A 16,297-nucleotide genomic window follows, 5' to 3' on the forward strand; every position below is an offset into this window, starting at 1 on the left:
AACTGTTTGTGATCCAGATTCTAGTTGTAACATGCGCCCTTCTTAAAGTCCCCATTCTCCTAGGGGCTCCCGCCTTCCTCCATCCAGCAGAGAGCTTCTTGACTTGAAAGCCCTGTAACAGGGAGCCCTTTTTGAGTCTGTGAAGGGTACTGTTCCTGGACTTGACGCAGGCCGCAGAAACGTGTTGACCACGGCTGGAACCCTCCTTGCACATCTTGCTGGTCAGCCCATTCATTCAGGCGACAAGGTTACAGAGGGTAAGGAGAGGAAGCAAAAAACCGTCACTTTCTTACCACTAAGGACCTGCCGCTCCCCTACCTATTGCAAAACTTCACTGCCAACGTCGCTTCTCTTCCACGCCCCCTTCACCCCACCACACAGACACAGACACAGACACACACACTGCAGAAGCCAAGCCGGCGGGAGGCGGGGGCAGCCTGTGCGCGTGCGTCGGCGCAGAACCCTCTCCCTCCCACGTGCGCGCCCCCGACCGCAGAGCGCGCCGCGGCGGGCTGGCGGGAAAGCGCGCGGAAGCCCCCGGCAGGCTCCCAGTGTGGGGGAGGGAGGGCTAGAGCCCTTTGGAATGTGCCACTCGGAGGGGACGGGGGTATTTCCGTGCTCCGCTAGCGTTCCCACGCCCCCCGACCGCCGACCAATCCGTTAGCTACCCCCGTCCCTCCCCGCGATACCACGGCCCGCGTCTCGGCCAAGCCGCTCGCAACCTGGCCCGGCCCCTCCGGCCGGGCCCCTCGTGCCCGGCTCTCTGGTGAGCGCTTCCCTCGGCGGCCCGAGAGGGGCGCTACCCTGCGCGGCGGGGCCGGAAATTCCCGCGGCCTGAGTGGCGAAGGCGAAGCCGAGAGCTCGGCGCCGCCTCCCTCCTCCCCGGGACGGGCGGAGGCGTTGGGCCCAGGGAGGGCCGGGTCACCCCAGTCTGGGGACAGCCGCAGCAGCGAGGAGCAGCAGGGCCGGCGGCGGGCGCGGAGCCCGGAAAACGCGGCTGTTGCTCCCGAGCCGCCCGGCGGGCAGGGAGACCCTCGGTCCCCGCGCAGGGCCCCCGCCCCTTCTCGGTCTCCGCCTCTTTCCCTCACACACCCCCCGGGGCCGCCGGAGCCCCGGGCCTTCCCGGCGCTCCTCCTCCTCTTGGTCTTCAGACTCGCCCTCCGACTGTGGTCCTCCTGCCTCCCTCGGCCCTACTCTCCCCGGGGCGAGTCCTCCTCCGGCTCGCCTTTCTTTCTCACACTCACACACGCGCGTGCACGCGCCTGCTGGGCCGCCCCCCCCTCCCCGGCCCTCCTTATCCTCGTCCTTGCTAAACGCCGCGGTCGAGGGAGGATTGATGTCCCTTCACCACCATGCAGCCGCCGCCGAGGAAGGTGAGGGCGCAGCTGGGACGCTGGGTGGGTGGGGAAGGGGCTTGGGGACTTGGCGGCGGCGGGGGACGGCGATGCGTACGAGGAACGTGGCGGTGGCAACCGCGGCGTCCCCTCCCCCTTCTGCATGGGGCCGTGATCGCCCTCCCTCCGGCTTATCCGCGAGTTGCCGCCGGCTGCAGGCTCGGGGCGCGCGTGTGAGGTGTCTTCCTGACCGAGGGGCGTTGGGGAACCGGAGTTTCGGGTGTGCATTTGTGTGTACGCGCGCGCATCGCACTGCTGCCCTCTGCAAAGTGCACTCCAGGGGCTGCGCCTCGGGGAGGCGAGGGAGACCCTGCAGCCTCGCCGCGCCTTGTGGGTGTTGTGATTGTTTAGTCTGCCCGAGGTTTGAGCCTGCCAGCCGCTGGTCGCCCCAGCCCATTTGCAAATTTGCTGGGCATTTGTTTCACGTCTAGCCTTAAGAGTTGGCCTGCCTTTCCCACGGGGTAGCCGGGAACAAGTTGGAAGAGTCACTCCCCTGTCCCCACCCCTGGGGAAATCGAGAAATTAAAGATTGACCGGCTCTATCTCCCACCCACTCCCCTCGCTGCCCCGCCTCCCAACCAGGATGGGGGCGAGCGACGACGTGGTCGCGCTGACCCCCAAGTAATGGAGAGCAGGGTACATTGCGAGTTGAGCTTGGATGGTCGGGGCCGGGAGTGACGAGCGGTCGGGGTTTACCAGCAGTTTCCCCGCGGTGGCCGCGAGAACTGTCTCCCTGCCTGCGGTCCCAGGGACCGAGGCTGTGTCCTTGTCTTTAGAGTCCTGCAGATGGTTACTGAGTGTCCACCCGGCGCGCTGGGTGGGATGGGGGAGGCCGGTGTTCTAACCTCTCTCGGGCAAACATCTTCTGGATGCCCAACTCGTAACTGCTTCCTGACCTTTTTTTTTCTTGTTCTTCACCCGGGTTTTTCCATATGCCAGTTCTTTCTTTCGGACACATATCCACTCCTAGCAGCCTTTCTCTGACTGCCGGGACTCCAGACTCTCGGTAACCTGGAACCCTTGAAGTCCCCACCTGGGCTGGCAGTCCAGAGCATTTGCTGTTTGCACAGTTTGAAGTGGAGCCGCCACGGGTACTGGCTTCTTGGGGTGGCTTCAAAGCTGGCATCTGCTGGAAGGTCACTTTTGCGTTCTCCTTTGTGAGCGAGAGATTGTGATTTGATCCGCTGTCAGCGACTGGAGGGCATCTGAGACCGTGTGCTTTCTCGCAGCCATTATGGAATAATTTATCTAGTCGATGCACATTCTAGATGGTGGTGTGAAATTCGGTCTTTAGATTTAGGTATATCTTTGTGCTCCTTCCCCAGTCTGCTCTCTGCTCACCTCTCTTGATCAATGAATCTTTTTTGGAGAAATAGAAGGTAGGCTCTTTTGAAGTCTAGAGAAGCACTGAGTTTATGCATGAAATGGAATGACTGGCAGTTGATTTTATCCCTCTTTAATCTGTAATTCATACACTTTTGTGTTCCACCAGTTCATTCAGTTTCTGTTTAGGGTGGTTTGGTGGCTTGTTTTCATTGAATAAGTCTTTGGTAAGCCAAACTAGGTGACTAGTATTGGATTTATGGTCTTTAGGGGAGAGGCAAGTGATCAGTTTTTTCCTCAAGTCAGTTTTTTATGTTGTTCTAAGTTGCAGTCAGGTCTTCATAAATGTATGGTATATTTTAGGTGAAAGTTACTCAAGAACTGAAAAACATTCAAGTTGAGCAGATGACAAAGCTTCAAGCCAAGCATCAAGCAGAATGTGATTTGCTTGAAGATATGAGGTAAGGTTGTCATAAATACAATCGTTTGAGAACTTCTCTGTTTCCAAGAACCATTGCGTTACCAAATCCCAGGAACTGCTGATGGAATTTCCTTTTGGATTTCCTGTTTTAAGGCCATTAGAGGTTTGACTCAGCTGGAAATTATAACTGGAACTAACACAATACGGACTTTTTTTCTCTTCCAGTAGGGGAACATATGAAGTACACATACTATTATGAAAAAAACAAGGGATCTTAAAAGTTTTATCAGTAAAATTATAGCCACTAAAGTAGAAATTCTTATTTAATATGGACATAACCTTTTGTTACGTCCACCAAATGACCTTTGTTTTCCTGATGGGTTTGGGTAGGAAGGTGGGGAGAAGCTACTGATTGGATTATATGATTCAGCTGTGAATGCTTGTTAATAGCATTAATTGTGATGGCCATCCTGCTGGGTATAAAATGAGCCAGGTCAGAAACAGGAATGGGAGACCTCACAATCAGCAAGAGAGAAGAGCTGGGAGTAGAGTGTGTCTTTTGTAGTCTGGGATCCCTGCGAATTCTTGATCCAGAAGACAGCTTTGACACCAGAGGGAGTGGCAGAGAAGGAGCAACAGCGGAACCAGGAGCCAAAGCATGAAACAGCAGTGGGCTGCCCAGCCCAAAGAGCAGGCAAAACTGAGTTCTTTGGGACAGAAATCTTATTGAGTGGGGTGCCTCTGGGCACTAAATTATGGGAGCTGAGTTTGCTTGACCCATGGACTTGGACCTCGGTGTCTTCAGGGTGAGACTTATGGCAGAACGGCATGCCCTTTGGGAATTCATTGGCAGCTATAAAAGAACTGTGTGTAACATTGCCTGAGCAGGGCGGACTAGACCAAAAGGCTAAGGGCCATAGAGGGGCCTGCCAGTGGGCACAGCAGAGAAGAAATGGTCCTGACTTAACAATTGAGCATTTCTCACCTGAATTGTAATCTGTTAACCTCCCTAATAAACCCCATAATCGTGACTATGGTCGTGATTTTGGTGTTGCTGTTGCAGTGAATTATCAGACCCAGCCAGAGAAGCAGAGTGCTGTGGGAAGGATGGTTGGTGTCAGACTTAATAATGGAAGGTTGGGGCATGTCTGATCTCTGCCTTTGGATAATCAGCCTTGAGAGCCAGAAGAGGTCAGATGTGGCCTCTACACTGTTATACAGGATCTTAAAAGTGTATCTGTAAAATTATAGCCATTGAAATAGAAATTCTTATATAAGTAATCTTTCTACTGATTTGTAACAACTTATTGTCATGATTTTAAGCATAGTTTTAAACTTGCATCTGTTTAATAGTTAATATCTGGGAATGAGCCACTCAGCACTCAGTGATTGCATACTAGCTCTGTCTGTTAGACTTGGTCTTTGAATGTTTGCCATACTTAGTCTTTTAACATAATTGCCTGTGTTCCTAGCATAACTTTTAATTTAATAGATGAAGACATCTTGCCAACATATTGAAACTAAATTCCTTTATTGAAAGATGTGCCACTTTTTAAATTTAACAATCTGTTAATATAATCCTATAATCTGAATTGATAGTTCCATATTTTATTTTTATTATATTTGTATTATATATAATATAATATAAATGGATGCGACAGAGAGATAGAGAGAAGCTAGTGGCCAGTGCAATGTTTTCCTAGTCATCCTGGTCAGGAGCACGAGCCATTCATGTCCTGGACCTCAGTTATCCTCTTTTGGAAAGCAGGCCATGACTTGGCCCGGAGCCCATCAGAAGGTTTCTTTTTATATAATAAATACATATGATTTCTTTTTATATAATAAATTATATAAAGATACAAATTGTATGTATATTATATAATATATAAAATATATACTATATTTTATCATACTATATTATATTTATATTTATTTTTATTATAAAGGGTGAAAGATGATTTTCATGTTGAAGCTAAATGGCTATATTATTTCATTTAAAAATTTCACTTTATTAATACATTTATCAAATTGGAATTGGAACCCTAAGCCTCATCCACACATAAGAACGTATGCATTGCCATTGAGTCGATTCCAGTTTGTAGTGGCCCTCATGTATGGGTTTCTGAGACGATAAATCTGTGTAGAAGCAGACAGCCTCCTTTTTCTCCCTTAGAGTGTCTGGCGGTTGGCAGCCCAACACCTAACCTACATCACACCAGATCTCCTTAGTTTATGGTGACCAGATTTTAACATTGGTAAAGTGGGACACCATCGATAAAACTCATATCCTGGCGATATAGCCACATGGCAGCCGAAAACCGTATACTCTAGCTTGTCGTGCATTCTTTCAAAAAATCAGGACTTTTTAAAAACGCCATGGAACGCGGGGAAAAATTGTTAAATCGGGAAAGTCCCGCCAAAAGCGGGACGTCTGGTCACCTTACTTAGTTATATGTTTTCCTGTGGTGTACTGACTTCATGTTTGTTTCATGAAAAAAATAGGAACTATTGTAATGGTAAAATCGTATATGTTTGGATGGTTGACTTGTATGTAGCCCAAAAGATTTTGTGTAAGACATTCCTTTTTTACTTTCCCATATTTAACTTGGATACTATATCTGAACATTTCTGCTGTATACCTGGTTTTTCATTTTCAAATTAAGGCGTATAAATCTGTTCTCACCAGACTTAAACTTTTGTCTGGAAAGTGCTTTTTTTGTTCTGTATTTGTATCTTTTCATTTTTCTTGTGACCACAAGGAAATTTTTAGATTTAAACAATTCCCATGCAAACTATTTTAACACTCTTCAGTTAAAAATGCAAGATTCTTAACATTTATGAAGTGGACTTAAGGTATTTATTTTAGTAGAAATCTCTGATGAAGAAAGGAATCCGTTTCAGAAGCAAGTCAGGGAAGCAAAATTGGTATGTGAGTGGAGATCGTGAGTGGGGTGTGGTCAGTAAGCCCTGTGGATTATATTTTCTGAAGACTTCTCACTCCCTGCCTGTAAGTTGATGTAGGAGGTTATGTCTAAGGTGCTACTCATTTTTGTATCTCATGCCTTTTATTTAGGATGATAGAAATGGACATTGGAGTCAAACTAGCCTGGGTTTGTGTCCAGCTTGTCACCTGCTATCTGTGCTGACTTCAGCTAATAAGCAGGCTTCTCGTCTGTGAAGTGGGACAACACTGAGCTGACATCCTCTTCACACGGTTATTGTGCCAATCAAATGACGCTAATTGTAGCACATAGCGACTGCTAAACTGAAGGCGGTTTTTGCTCCCCTTGCTGCTGGGGACTCCATTACATTTCACTTACGTTACTGCTGTAATACCACTCCTTGCAGTTGTGGCTGTCAGACACCATCGAGTGGGTCTGACTCGTCCTGACCCTGTGTACAACAGAACAAAATGGTGCCCGGTCCGGCACCATCTTCAGTTGTTGCCATATTCGAGCCCGTTGTTACCACCGCTGCGCCAGTCCATTGTGTTGAGAGTCTCGTCAGCTTTTCTGCAGACCCTCTCCTCTACCTGGCATGAAGCTCTTCTCCAGGGACTGGATCCTCCCGATCACATGTCCAAAGCACATGAGAGGAGGTCTCCGTGTCCTTTCTAAGGAGCATTCTGGTTGTACATTTTCCCAAGACAGATTTCCTCGGTTTCCAGGCAGTCCATGTTATATTTAATATTCTTTGACAACACCGTCATTCAAAGACATCAGTTCCTCTTTGGCATTTTAGTAGTGTCCTCATTTTCCACTTCTCCTTTCTTTTAAACCTCTCCCACACTGCTATCAGGTTTTTTTTAAAAAACATTGTTTTTGAAACATTGTTTTAAGGTGTATCTGTCAGGCCATTGAGACCTTGTCTGTCAGGATCAAGACCTTGTCATAGCCAAATATGTGGTCCTTCACAACTTCAAGTCTTTATTCTTGGCTTAGTTTACCGGCATTTTATGCCATCGCATGCTTCCTCCTTTCTGCCTTGCTGCGGCCACTTGGTTTCTGGGTATCGGATTGTGTTCTCTGCATTCTGGCCTGTGCTTGTGCTGACTCCTTTGCCTGTTGATACCCTTCCTCCCACTTTTGTATTCGACAGTTCTCATTGCCGCTGACTCTGGAAATTGGTTGATCTTTGTGATCTTAAAGTAGTTCGCTTTTGCTCATGTTTCTGGCTCCCTTTCATCTCAGGTGAATTCTTGAGTTAGAGCTGGAGTCTTACTTTTTTATATCTACTGTGCCCTTTATTTAGACTGTAGCATTGCCAGGTGAGGGAAACTAGACATTATATTTAAATGGCCTTTGTTGTCCTTCGGGGAGAAATTTTATAAACTCTAGTTTTGAGGATCCATAGGGCGTCTGTGTGATTCATGTGGGCATTTTAAATGCATTAAATGCACTAAGCTATTTGATAGGAGTATATATCTATATAATAATATGTAAATGTAGAGATTGTTGGAATTCTGAGAATTAATAGGGATTTATTTGAGAATTTATTTGTTTAAAGGAGTCTATTATTTTAAAGTGTGCTTTCCTTCTTAGTTAATGGAATGAATCCTGCATTCCATGCATATACAGTGAAACACAAGTTTAGGCTTTTGATTGTCCCTCATCCCCCAAATAGTAATATTGAATTGGAGATTAAAATTTCTCTACTGTTGGCATTCATGATAACTTTAGTTGCTTGAGGTGGGAGGTGGGTGGTCCCTATCTGTCCTGGGAAGTGGTATGAGCTTTTAATACATTCAGTAGAAATTTCTGAATTTTAATCCTGGGTTTTTTAATGCGTTGTGTTGGAAAGGATCTTAAGTCTGCTATCCGTAGATCCCCACAAATAGCGCTTCTTTCCAATACGCCCCCTCCAAGTTTTCTGTTTGAAGTTAGTATGAATTCACTCAGAAAAGTAGAAGTAGCTTTTCATTCAAGTAGAAAAAAGTTGGTAGTAAGGCTTTTATGATTAAAAAATAAAATTCAAATAACCTATGGCCTGAATGAGAGAATTTTACGCTGTGTTTTGTTGAGTTATACTCTGAAATATGTGGGGTTTCCATGAGTAGAACTGATAGCAACAGGTTTTTTAATTTCACTTTTTTTTGGCTAGTTCTAATGGCACCCTACCCTTTTCTGGTCTGGAAGTTTGAGAGGAGGAGTCCAATTATTAGAGCTTTTTCTTGGGTTTCCTTTTCTTCCCCTTCAGTTCATTTCTTTCAGGGATATCTTCATAAGCAAATGTGCTGGGATACAGTAGACAACAATGAAAGACAACTCCTTTGTGGTTAATCAAGACATCCCATGCTTTGGGGAGGTTTTATGCTGGACTGTTTCCTGTTGACTTTTGCTGTCAGCAGTAGGCAAGCGTACTTTACTTTCTTTTTAGCTTATTTAATTTTTTTTGCTCTGCTTTCCAAGTTCAAATAAGTTCTTATTCTTTTCAAATAAGTTCTAAATACTGCAGTATGGGTATTTTTTTCATTATTGCTTCCTTGGGATGTACTAAGAAGAGTCAATAAAGAACGTTGCTTTACAGGGACGTAAAACTTGAAAAACTCATATCTTAGCAGACATTTTAAGAGGTCATTGTATAACATGGAGAAATCAAAGAATTTTAGTCAGATGGATACTTTTCAGTTTGTTCATTTTATAGATAAAAATGGAAGCAAGCACGAGTTGAAGTGAATCATAATTGATGAGGACTCTAAGCAGTTTCTCCTATTTCCAGATTAGTACACTTTACCTGGTATCAGGTTCTTAACCTTTTAACCAAAGAACTCATCGTGGGCCCCATAGTTTGAAAAATTTTCCCATTGAGAAATATATAAGAATTTTCCTTATTTCTCACTGTTTATAATATCATACATTGAGCTGTTGATCAGCTTTGGATAATGTTTTTAAAAATCATTAATATTAAATTCAGCCAAAAGGAAAAGTCTGGAAAATTAAAATACTTGAGAACCTGGTCCTGAGCCATCCTACAGCCGTTGTCATGTGTGAGTCTATGTTTGCAGATGCTGTGTCAGCCCGTGTCGTTGAGTCTTCCTTTTTTCACTGACCCTCTGTTTTATAACGCATGATGCCCCTTTCAGCTTCTGGCCTCTCCTGAGAGTGTGTCCACAGTATGTGAGCTGAAGTTTTGCCATCTCACTTCTAAGGATCATTCTGACTGTATTTCATCCAGTGGAGTTGTGTTTTCTCTGGCCATCCATAGTACTTTCAATATTCTTGGCCAACACCATAATTCAAATGCATCAATTCTTCAATAGTCTTCTTCATTCATTGTCCATTTTTCACTTGCACACGAGGCAATTTAAAGTATCCAGGCTTGGGTCAGGCATCCCTCAGCCCCCAAAGTGACATTTTCCTCTTTAACATTTTGAAAGAGAACTTGTGTAGGAGATTTGCACAGTTCGATATATCATTTATTTCTTGATTGCTGCTTCCATGAACGTTGCTTGTGGATCCAAAGAAACTGAAATCCTTGACAACTTCAATTTTTTAATCTCTTTATCATGATGTCTATTTGTCAAATTGTGAGGATTTTTGTATTTTTATTTACATTGAATTATAGTCAATGCTGAAGACTGTAATCTTTGATCTTCATCAGTGATTGCTTTAAGTTCTCTTTATTTTCAGCAGGCAAGGTTGTGTCATTAGCAGATCACAATGGTTAACGAATGTCCTCCAATGCTGATGCGGTGTTCTTCAGATGGTCTAGTTTCTCCGATCGTTTGCTCAGGATACAGATTGAATAAATATGGTGTAAGGACAATTCTGATGACACTTTTCCTGGTTTTTAACTATGCCTTTAAGCACTCTCTTTTTCTCTTTGAACGGCTGCCTCTTGGTTTATGTAAGGGTTCCTTCTGAGTGCATTAAGAGATTCCCATTCTTTGCAATGTAGCCGTAGTTTTGATGTGCACATAATTGAATGTCTTTGCATAGTCAGAGAAACACAAATAAGTGTCTTTCTAGTATTCTTTGCTTTCAGCCAAGATCCATCTGATAACAGCAGTGATATTCCTCATTCCATGTCCTCTTTTGAACCTAGCATGAGTTTCTGGAAATTCTCTGTTGAATTCAATTGTTGTTGAATTATCTTCTTACATATCATATTAATAGAACCCTGATGGCCTAGTTGGTACCCGTTGGGCTATTAATCACAATGTCAGCAATTTGAAACCACCAGCCAGACCGAGGGAGAAAGAGGTCACTTTTCTACTCCCATGAAGAACTAGAGTCTCAGAAACTCACAGGTGCAGTTCTACTGTGTCCTAGAGGGTTGCAATGAGTAGGAATCAACTAGATGGTGGTGAGTGAGTGATGTTACATTAATGGTGCTATTTGCTAATTTCTACATTCTTTTGGGGCACCTTTCTTTGGAATGGCCACAAATACAGATCTTTTTTAGTTGGTTGGCCAGGTAGCTGTTTTCCAAATTTCTTGGCATAGATGAGTGAGTTCTTCTAGTGCTGTATCACTCTGTTGAAACATTTCAGTTGGTCTTCTTTCAATTCCTGGAGCCTTGTTTTGGGCTAATGCCTTCAGTGTAGCCTAGACTTTGTCCTTCAGTCTTGATTATATGCTACCTTTTGAAGTGGTTGATGTTTACCAATTTTTTGTACATTATTTTTTGGTTTACCAAAATTTTTGGTACATTAACTGTGTATTCCTTCTGTCTTCTTCCTGTGTTATTCATATGACAACTCAATGTTGTAATGTTACAACTCAGGGCTTGGAGTTTTCCTTCAGTTCTTTCAACTTCAGATATGCAGATTTCTTTTGGTTTTCTAATTCTAGGTCTTTACACATTTCATTATAATGCTTTGCTTTCTCAAGCTGTCTTTTGAATTGTTCAGCTCCCTTAGCCTCCTCCATAATTTTTTCCATTTGCTCTAACTACTCTGCATTTAACAGCAAGTGTCAGAGTTTATTCTGACATCCATTTTGGTCTTTTATTTCTTTCCTGTTTTTTTAATGATCTTTTACTTTGTTCACATATGATGTTCTTGATGTTGTCATCATCCCACAGCTCATATGGTCTTTTGTCACTAGTGTTCAGTGTATCAAATCTGTTCTTGAGATGGTCTCTAAATTCAGGTGGGATATATTCAAGGTTGTGAACTTAGTTTTCTTCAGCTCCAACTTGAACTTGCATATGAGCAATTGGTGGTCTCGTTCACAAGTCATACCCTGGCTTTATCTTGGCTGATGATTAATTACTTTAAAGAAAACAATATATGATTTCACACAAATGATCTGTAAAGCTCAGACTGGCTCAAGAAGCACTTTCTACCTTTACTTACACCTGGAAGTCTAAAGATTTCAATGAGGAATCACTGTCTTGTGAAATTCTCTAAATCTCAGTGCCCTGGGAGTCACTTTGGAATGATTCTGAAGTCTGTTTATGGATGCACTGAGACATTTTTTTAATCGTCCCAGAAATTGTTAAGTTTAGAAAGGAACCTTTATGGTGATCTGGTCCAGAGTTGTATTTTGTTTTGTTTGTTTTTTGAGCAGCTTTATTGAGATACAATTCATATACCATATAATCCACCCATCAAAGGTTTATGATTTTACATTTTTGAGTATTTTCAAAGATCTCAGCATACTCAAAGAATTCAATCACAACAACAGTTTAACTTTCAGATATTTTTGTTCTCCCTTAAAGAAACTCTAACCTCCTTAGCAGATATTTCTCATCCTCTTCCCCAGCCTTAAGAAAACTGATCTACTTTCCATCTTTGCAGAGCTGGGATCTATATGCTGGTAAATATAAACATACGTGATGTTCTCATTTGTGACGGCTTATTTTACTTAGCTTGATGTTTTTAAGGTTCATCCATATTGGGGCACTTAAAAGTATTTTTTCCCCAAATATTTTTATTCTGCATGGATGTAGTGCATCTTATTTATCTATTCATCGGTTGATGGACATTGGTGTTTTTCTGCTCTTGGTTATTATGAATAAAGCTAGTTTGCATATTGAGTGACTGCATTCTTAGCAATGTTTGGGAGTTCATTTTTTTGCCAACACTTGTTATTAAGTGTCTCTTTGACTGTCGCCATCCCTGTGGGTGTGAAATCCCGAACAACTAAAGTCTTTTCTCCACTTGTTATGCTGTTGCTTACTTGTCCAGTTGTGAGGATTTTTGTTTCCTTTATGTTGGTGTGTAATCCATACTGAAGGCAGTAGGCTCTGGTCTTTAATCAGCAAATGCTTGAAGTTCTTACTTTCAGCCAGCAAGTTTGGGTCATCTACATAACGCAGGTTGTTAACGAGGCTCCCTCTAATGCTTCTTGGATTATTTGCTCAGTATTACAGATTGGAGTATGGTGATAGGATACAATCTTGACCTCTGCCTTTCATATCCCCTTGTTCTGTTTGAGTGACTGCCTCTTGATCTACGTACAGGTTCTGCATGAACACAACTACGTGTTCTGGAAGTCCTGTTCTTCATAATGGTAATATCGTGTTAAGATGCACACAATAGAATCTCTTTGCAAACTCAATCTATTGCATATTGTAGATCTGCTACAAAAGACCTCTTTAAAGTGCGAAAAAACAAAAATGTCGCTTTGAGGTTTGCACCAAGCCATGGCTTTTCAGTCTTCTTGAATTCATAAAAGAGCTGGATAATGATTAAGGAAGACAAGAGAATAAGTGATGCATTTAAATTACGGTGTTGGTGAAAAATATTGCATATACCACGGACTGCCAGAAGAATGAACAATCTGTTTTGGAAGCAGTACAGCTAGGATGCTTCTTTGAAGCAAGGATGGTGAGATGTTGTCTCACATACTTTGAGTACATTACCTGGAGGAACCAGTCCCTGGAAAAGGACATCACGCATGGTAACGGTAAAGTAGGGAGCCCAAAAGAAGACCCGGAATGATGTGTACTGACACAGTGGTTGCAACAATGTGCTCAGATATGGCAATGATGGTGAAGACGGCACAGGCTCTGGCGGTGTTCCGTTCTGTTGTTCATAGGGTTGGTCTGAGTCGGAACCAAGTCCAGGGCACTTGACAACAGTGGGTGGGAAATGGTATCATTATAGTCTTGATCTGCATTTCTCTGACTGATGTTGAGTATATTTTCAAGTGTGCTTATTGGTCATTTGTATATCTTCTTTGTATATCTTTATCTTTTTTTGTCTATTTTGTTACTAATTGGAAGAGTGTAAATACCTTATGTCTTACTTTAACATCTTTCCCCATTCTGTGGAAGAATCACCTGGGTGAGTTGTAGGAGCAGTGAGAACCTGGGAGACAGGTTTTATGTACTATTGCGTGCCTTTTCTTTCTGCTTTGTAGAAACCTTTTGTCCTCAAATTTTGACAATCACCGTGGAATAGTGGAAAGAATGAGGACGTTGAAGGTAGACTTGCAATTAAATCCTAGCTCTGTCATGGACTATCTTGGACAAGTTTCTCAACTTTTTGGAGCCTCATATTTCTTAGATCAAAGCAAGGGAATGGTGGCAGTAGTATAACTTTTGCTGCATTGCTGTTTTGCCCCTGCCACAGGGGCCCATTTCTGGCTTTCTCCTAATGGTTCCCATACAAGTATAACCCAGTTCCTTGGGGTTAGAGACATACCTCCAATTCCAATTGTCCCAAATAGATTGTGAATGAGTGACTTCTTATAAACTATTTGTGCCATCTCTTAAAAAAATTGACATATATAATCCATACACTACAAAATTCAATGGTTTAAACATGTTCGACAGTTGTGCAACCATCACCACAATTTTAGAACATTTTCTTCATTCTTGAAACTCACTATTATTAGGCCCCCCCCCCCCTGTAACTTTGTCTGAATTCAATGTCTTAGATCAGGAGTAGGCTTTTATATTTGTTATAGGTCATGGGCCATTAGGGTCATAGTATTTTAGGATTTTTATTTCAGGAATACAGTAATGGCTAGATATCTTGCCACTTCTGATAATTTGGTGAATTGGTGGTTTAAGGCAACCACATTTTTAGTGAACTCCTTTTATTTCTCAGGCAAGAAGTGATGGTTGGGGGTGAGGAAGCTTCAAGGAACCAGAGGAATATTGTGTTACATTGGTGCTATACTTCACCCTAGTTGGTTCATCCCATCCTTGTGGCCCTTCTGTGAAGGAATGTCCCCAGTATTGTCAGTCGCCGCCGTGTGCTCCAGCCAGGGGACATCATGTCCCGAGCTGCTGTTGACCCTACTCTTTGTGCCTTAGCAACTCCGTGCAGGGCCGTCGTCCTTACGGTTTGGTGTGCCGCTATGGGGTCTAGAGCCTCATGAAGTTACTTTTATTATTGATAGACTACAGTTTATTTCTATTGTGTACAACTATTAAGAAACGTTCTTTATAAACTCCCTTTCACAAAATGAATGGTCTTCGGCTGATTGTAGTTCAGAGGCTGAGGAAACGTTTTATGTACTTTGTTACTTTTCTTTCTGCATTGTGAAATACTTTGTGTTCAAACAAGCAAACATATTAGGTGGCTTGATTCCAGTCCAGCCCGAAACTTTTCTTTCCCCTTAACTTTATCCAAAGATTTTACATCATAAAAATCATTTAAAACATTGTTTCTGTGGTAAATGCATTTTGCATTCTGACCAACTTTCTCCAGTTATAAGAATGGACTGTTCTGGTCTGTTTTACTATACAAGTATCTTATTTAGCATTTTTTCAGCTATACTGTATGGAGTTATTTGAATACCTTTAATGTTCTATCTTCTTTTTAAATTTTTTGCTATTCTATTTTTAAAGTGCTTATTCTGGGGATTAAACCATGCTTACATGTGGTCACCATGAGTCAAGATTGACTTGGTAACTAATGGTGGTGGCGGTCTCAATTTATTATGGTCTACTTAGAGTTAATGTTACACTACTCCACATACATTGTAAGGGCCCTATAATACTGTGTCCAATAGTTCCATCTTCGCTTATGTGCCATATAACTTTATAAACCTCATACAACAGTGTTGTTATTTTTGCTTAAAATAAGACGGTTATCTTTTAAAGAGATTAAGAGAAGGGAAAAGTCTTCTATTTTTACAATTCTGGTTCTCTTCTTTCCCTCCTGAGACCAACATGCAGAATCTGAATATCCATCTGGTATCATTTCCTTTTGCCTGAAGAACTTCCTTCAGCGTTTCTCGTGCAGCTCTGCTGGCAACAAATTCCCTTAGCTTTCATTTATCTGCACATGTCTTTATTCCACCCTCATTTTTGGAAAGTATTTGTGCTGGCTAAAGGGTTGACAGTTTGTTTCTTTCAGCACTTAGAGATGTCACTCAATTCTCTTCTGACTTCATTGTTTCTGAGAAGTCAGTTATACCACATCCTTGCTCTCCTGTATGCAATGTGCCTTTTTACCCTTCTGATTACTTTTAAGGTTTCCTCTATAGCTTTGGTTTTCTGCAGCTTGAGTATGATGTGCTGTGTTCGTTATCTTTACAATTATTCTCCTTGTGTTTCATTGAGCTTTTGGACCTCTGGATTGATGTTTATCAACAGACAGGAAATTTCTGGCTATTTCTTCAAAAAATGTTTATACCTCATTTTTCTTTTTTCTTCAAGGTAGCAGATACACGTTAAACGGTTTTATAGTAAGTGTTTCTCAGTGTAGATAATTTTTATTGATCAATATGGGTTCAGTATGAGTAGTAATTGACGTGATGGCAGTGGTATTGTTTCTAGTTCCTCTACGGTATCCAGTCAACTATTAAGCTCATCCAGTGAAATTTCCATTTCTGGCATTGTACCTTTTCATGATGGAAAATATTTGCAATAGCTGTCTTCAAGCCTGCCCTTTCCAACATTGAAGTCAGCTCAAAGTCTGTTTCTATTGGTTGCCTACTCTTCACCCCCTGGCCCCCATTTATGGGTCATATTTTCCTTCATATTTGCAAATCTAGTAATTTTTATTATGTTGGCCATTTAGATGACATAGATCTTGATGATATCTTCTGGTTTTAAAGAATGTTGAATATTGTTCGGGTAGGTGTAACATTTTTTACCATTTCATGCTTGTTTTTAAATTTCTGTTTAGTTTCTTTTTCTTTTTCTCTTTTTAAAATAATTTTATTAGGGGCTCATGCAATTGTTATCACAATCCATACACACATCAATTGTGTAAAGCACATTTGTACATTCATTGCCCTCATCATTCTCAAAA

At 42.3% G+C, this 16,297-nt stretch overlaps 1 protein-coding gene across 2 annotated transcripts in view; it reads left to right on the forward strand.

Annotated features, from left to right (window-relative positions):
- Positions 1-1,050: 1,050 nt before the first annotated feature.
- The window catches only part of FCHSD2 (FCH and double SH3 domains 2), a 264,805-nt gene continuing 249,558 nt past the window's right edge, over positions 1,051-16,297 (forward strand). Inside the window, exons 1-2 of one of the 2 annotated variants that reach the window (XM_004708805.3) lie at positions 1,051-1,373; positions 3,081-3,178. In XM_004708805.3, coding sequence (XP_004708862.1) covers positions 1,353-1,373; positions 3,081-3,178 — 119 coding nt within the window. In that variant the 5' untranslated portion in view covers positions 1,051-1,352. The remainder of the gene's footprint in view (positions 1,374-3,080; positions 3,179-16,297) is intronic. The other variant, XM_045293192.1, reaches the window with a different exon arrangement.

The sequence above is a fragment of the Echinops telfairi genome, unplaced genomic scaffold (assembly GCF_000313985.2).
Source record: "Echinops telfairi isolate 266 unplaced genomic scaffold, ASM31398v2 ScPeMD7_1713;HRSCAF=2227, whole genome shotgun sequence".
Lineage (NCBI taxonomy): Eukaryota > Metazoa > Chordata > Mammalia > Afrosoricida > Tenrecidae > Echinops > Echinops telfairi.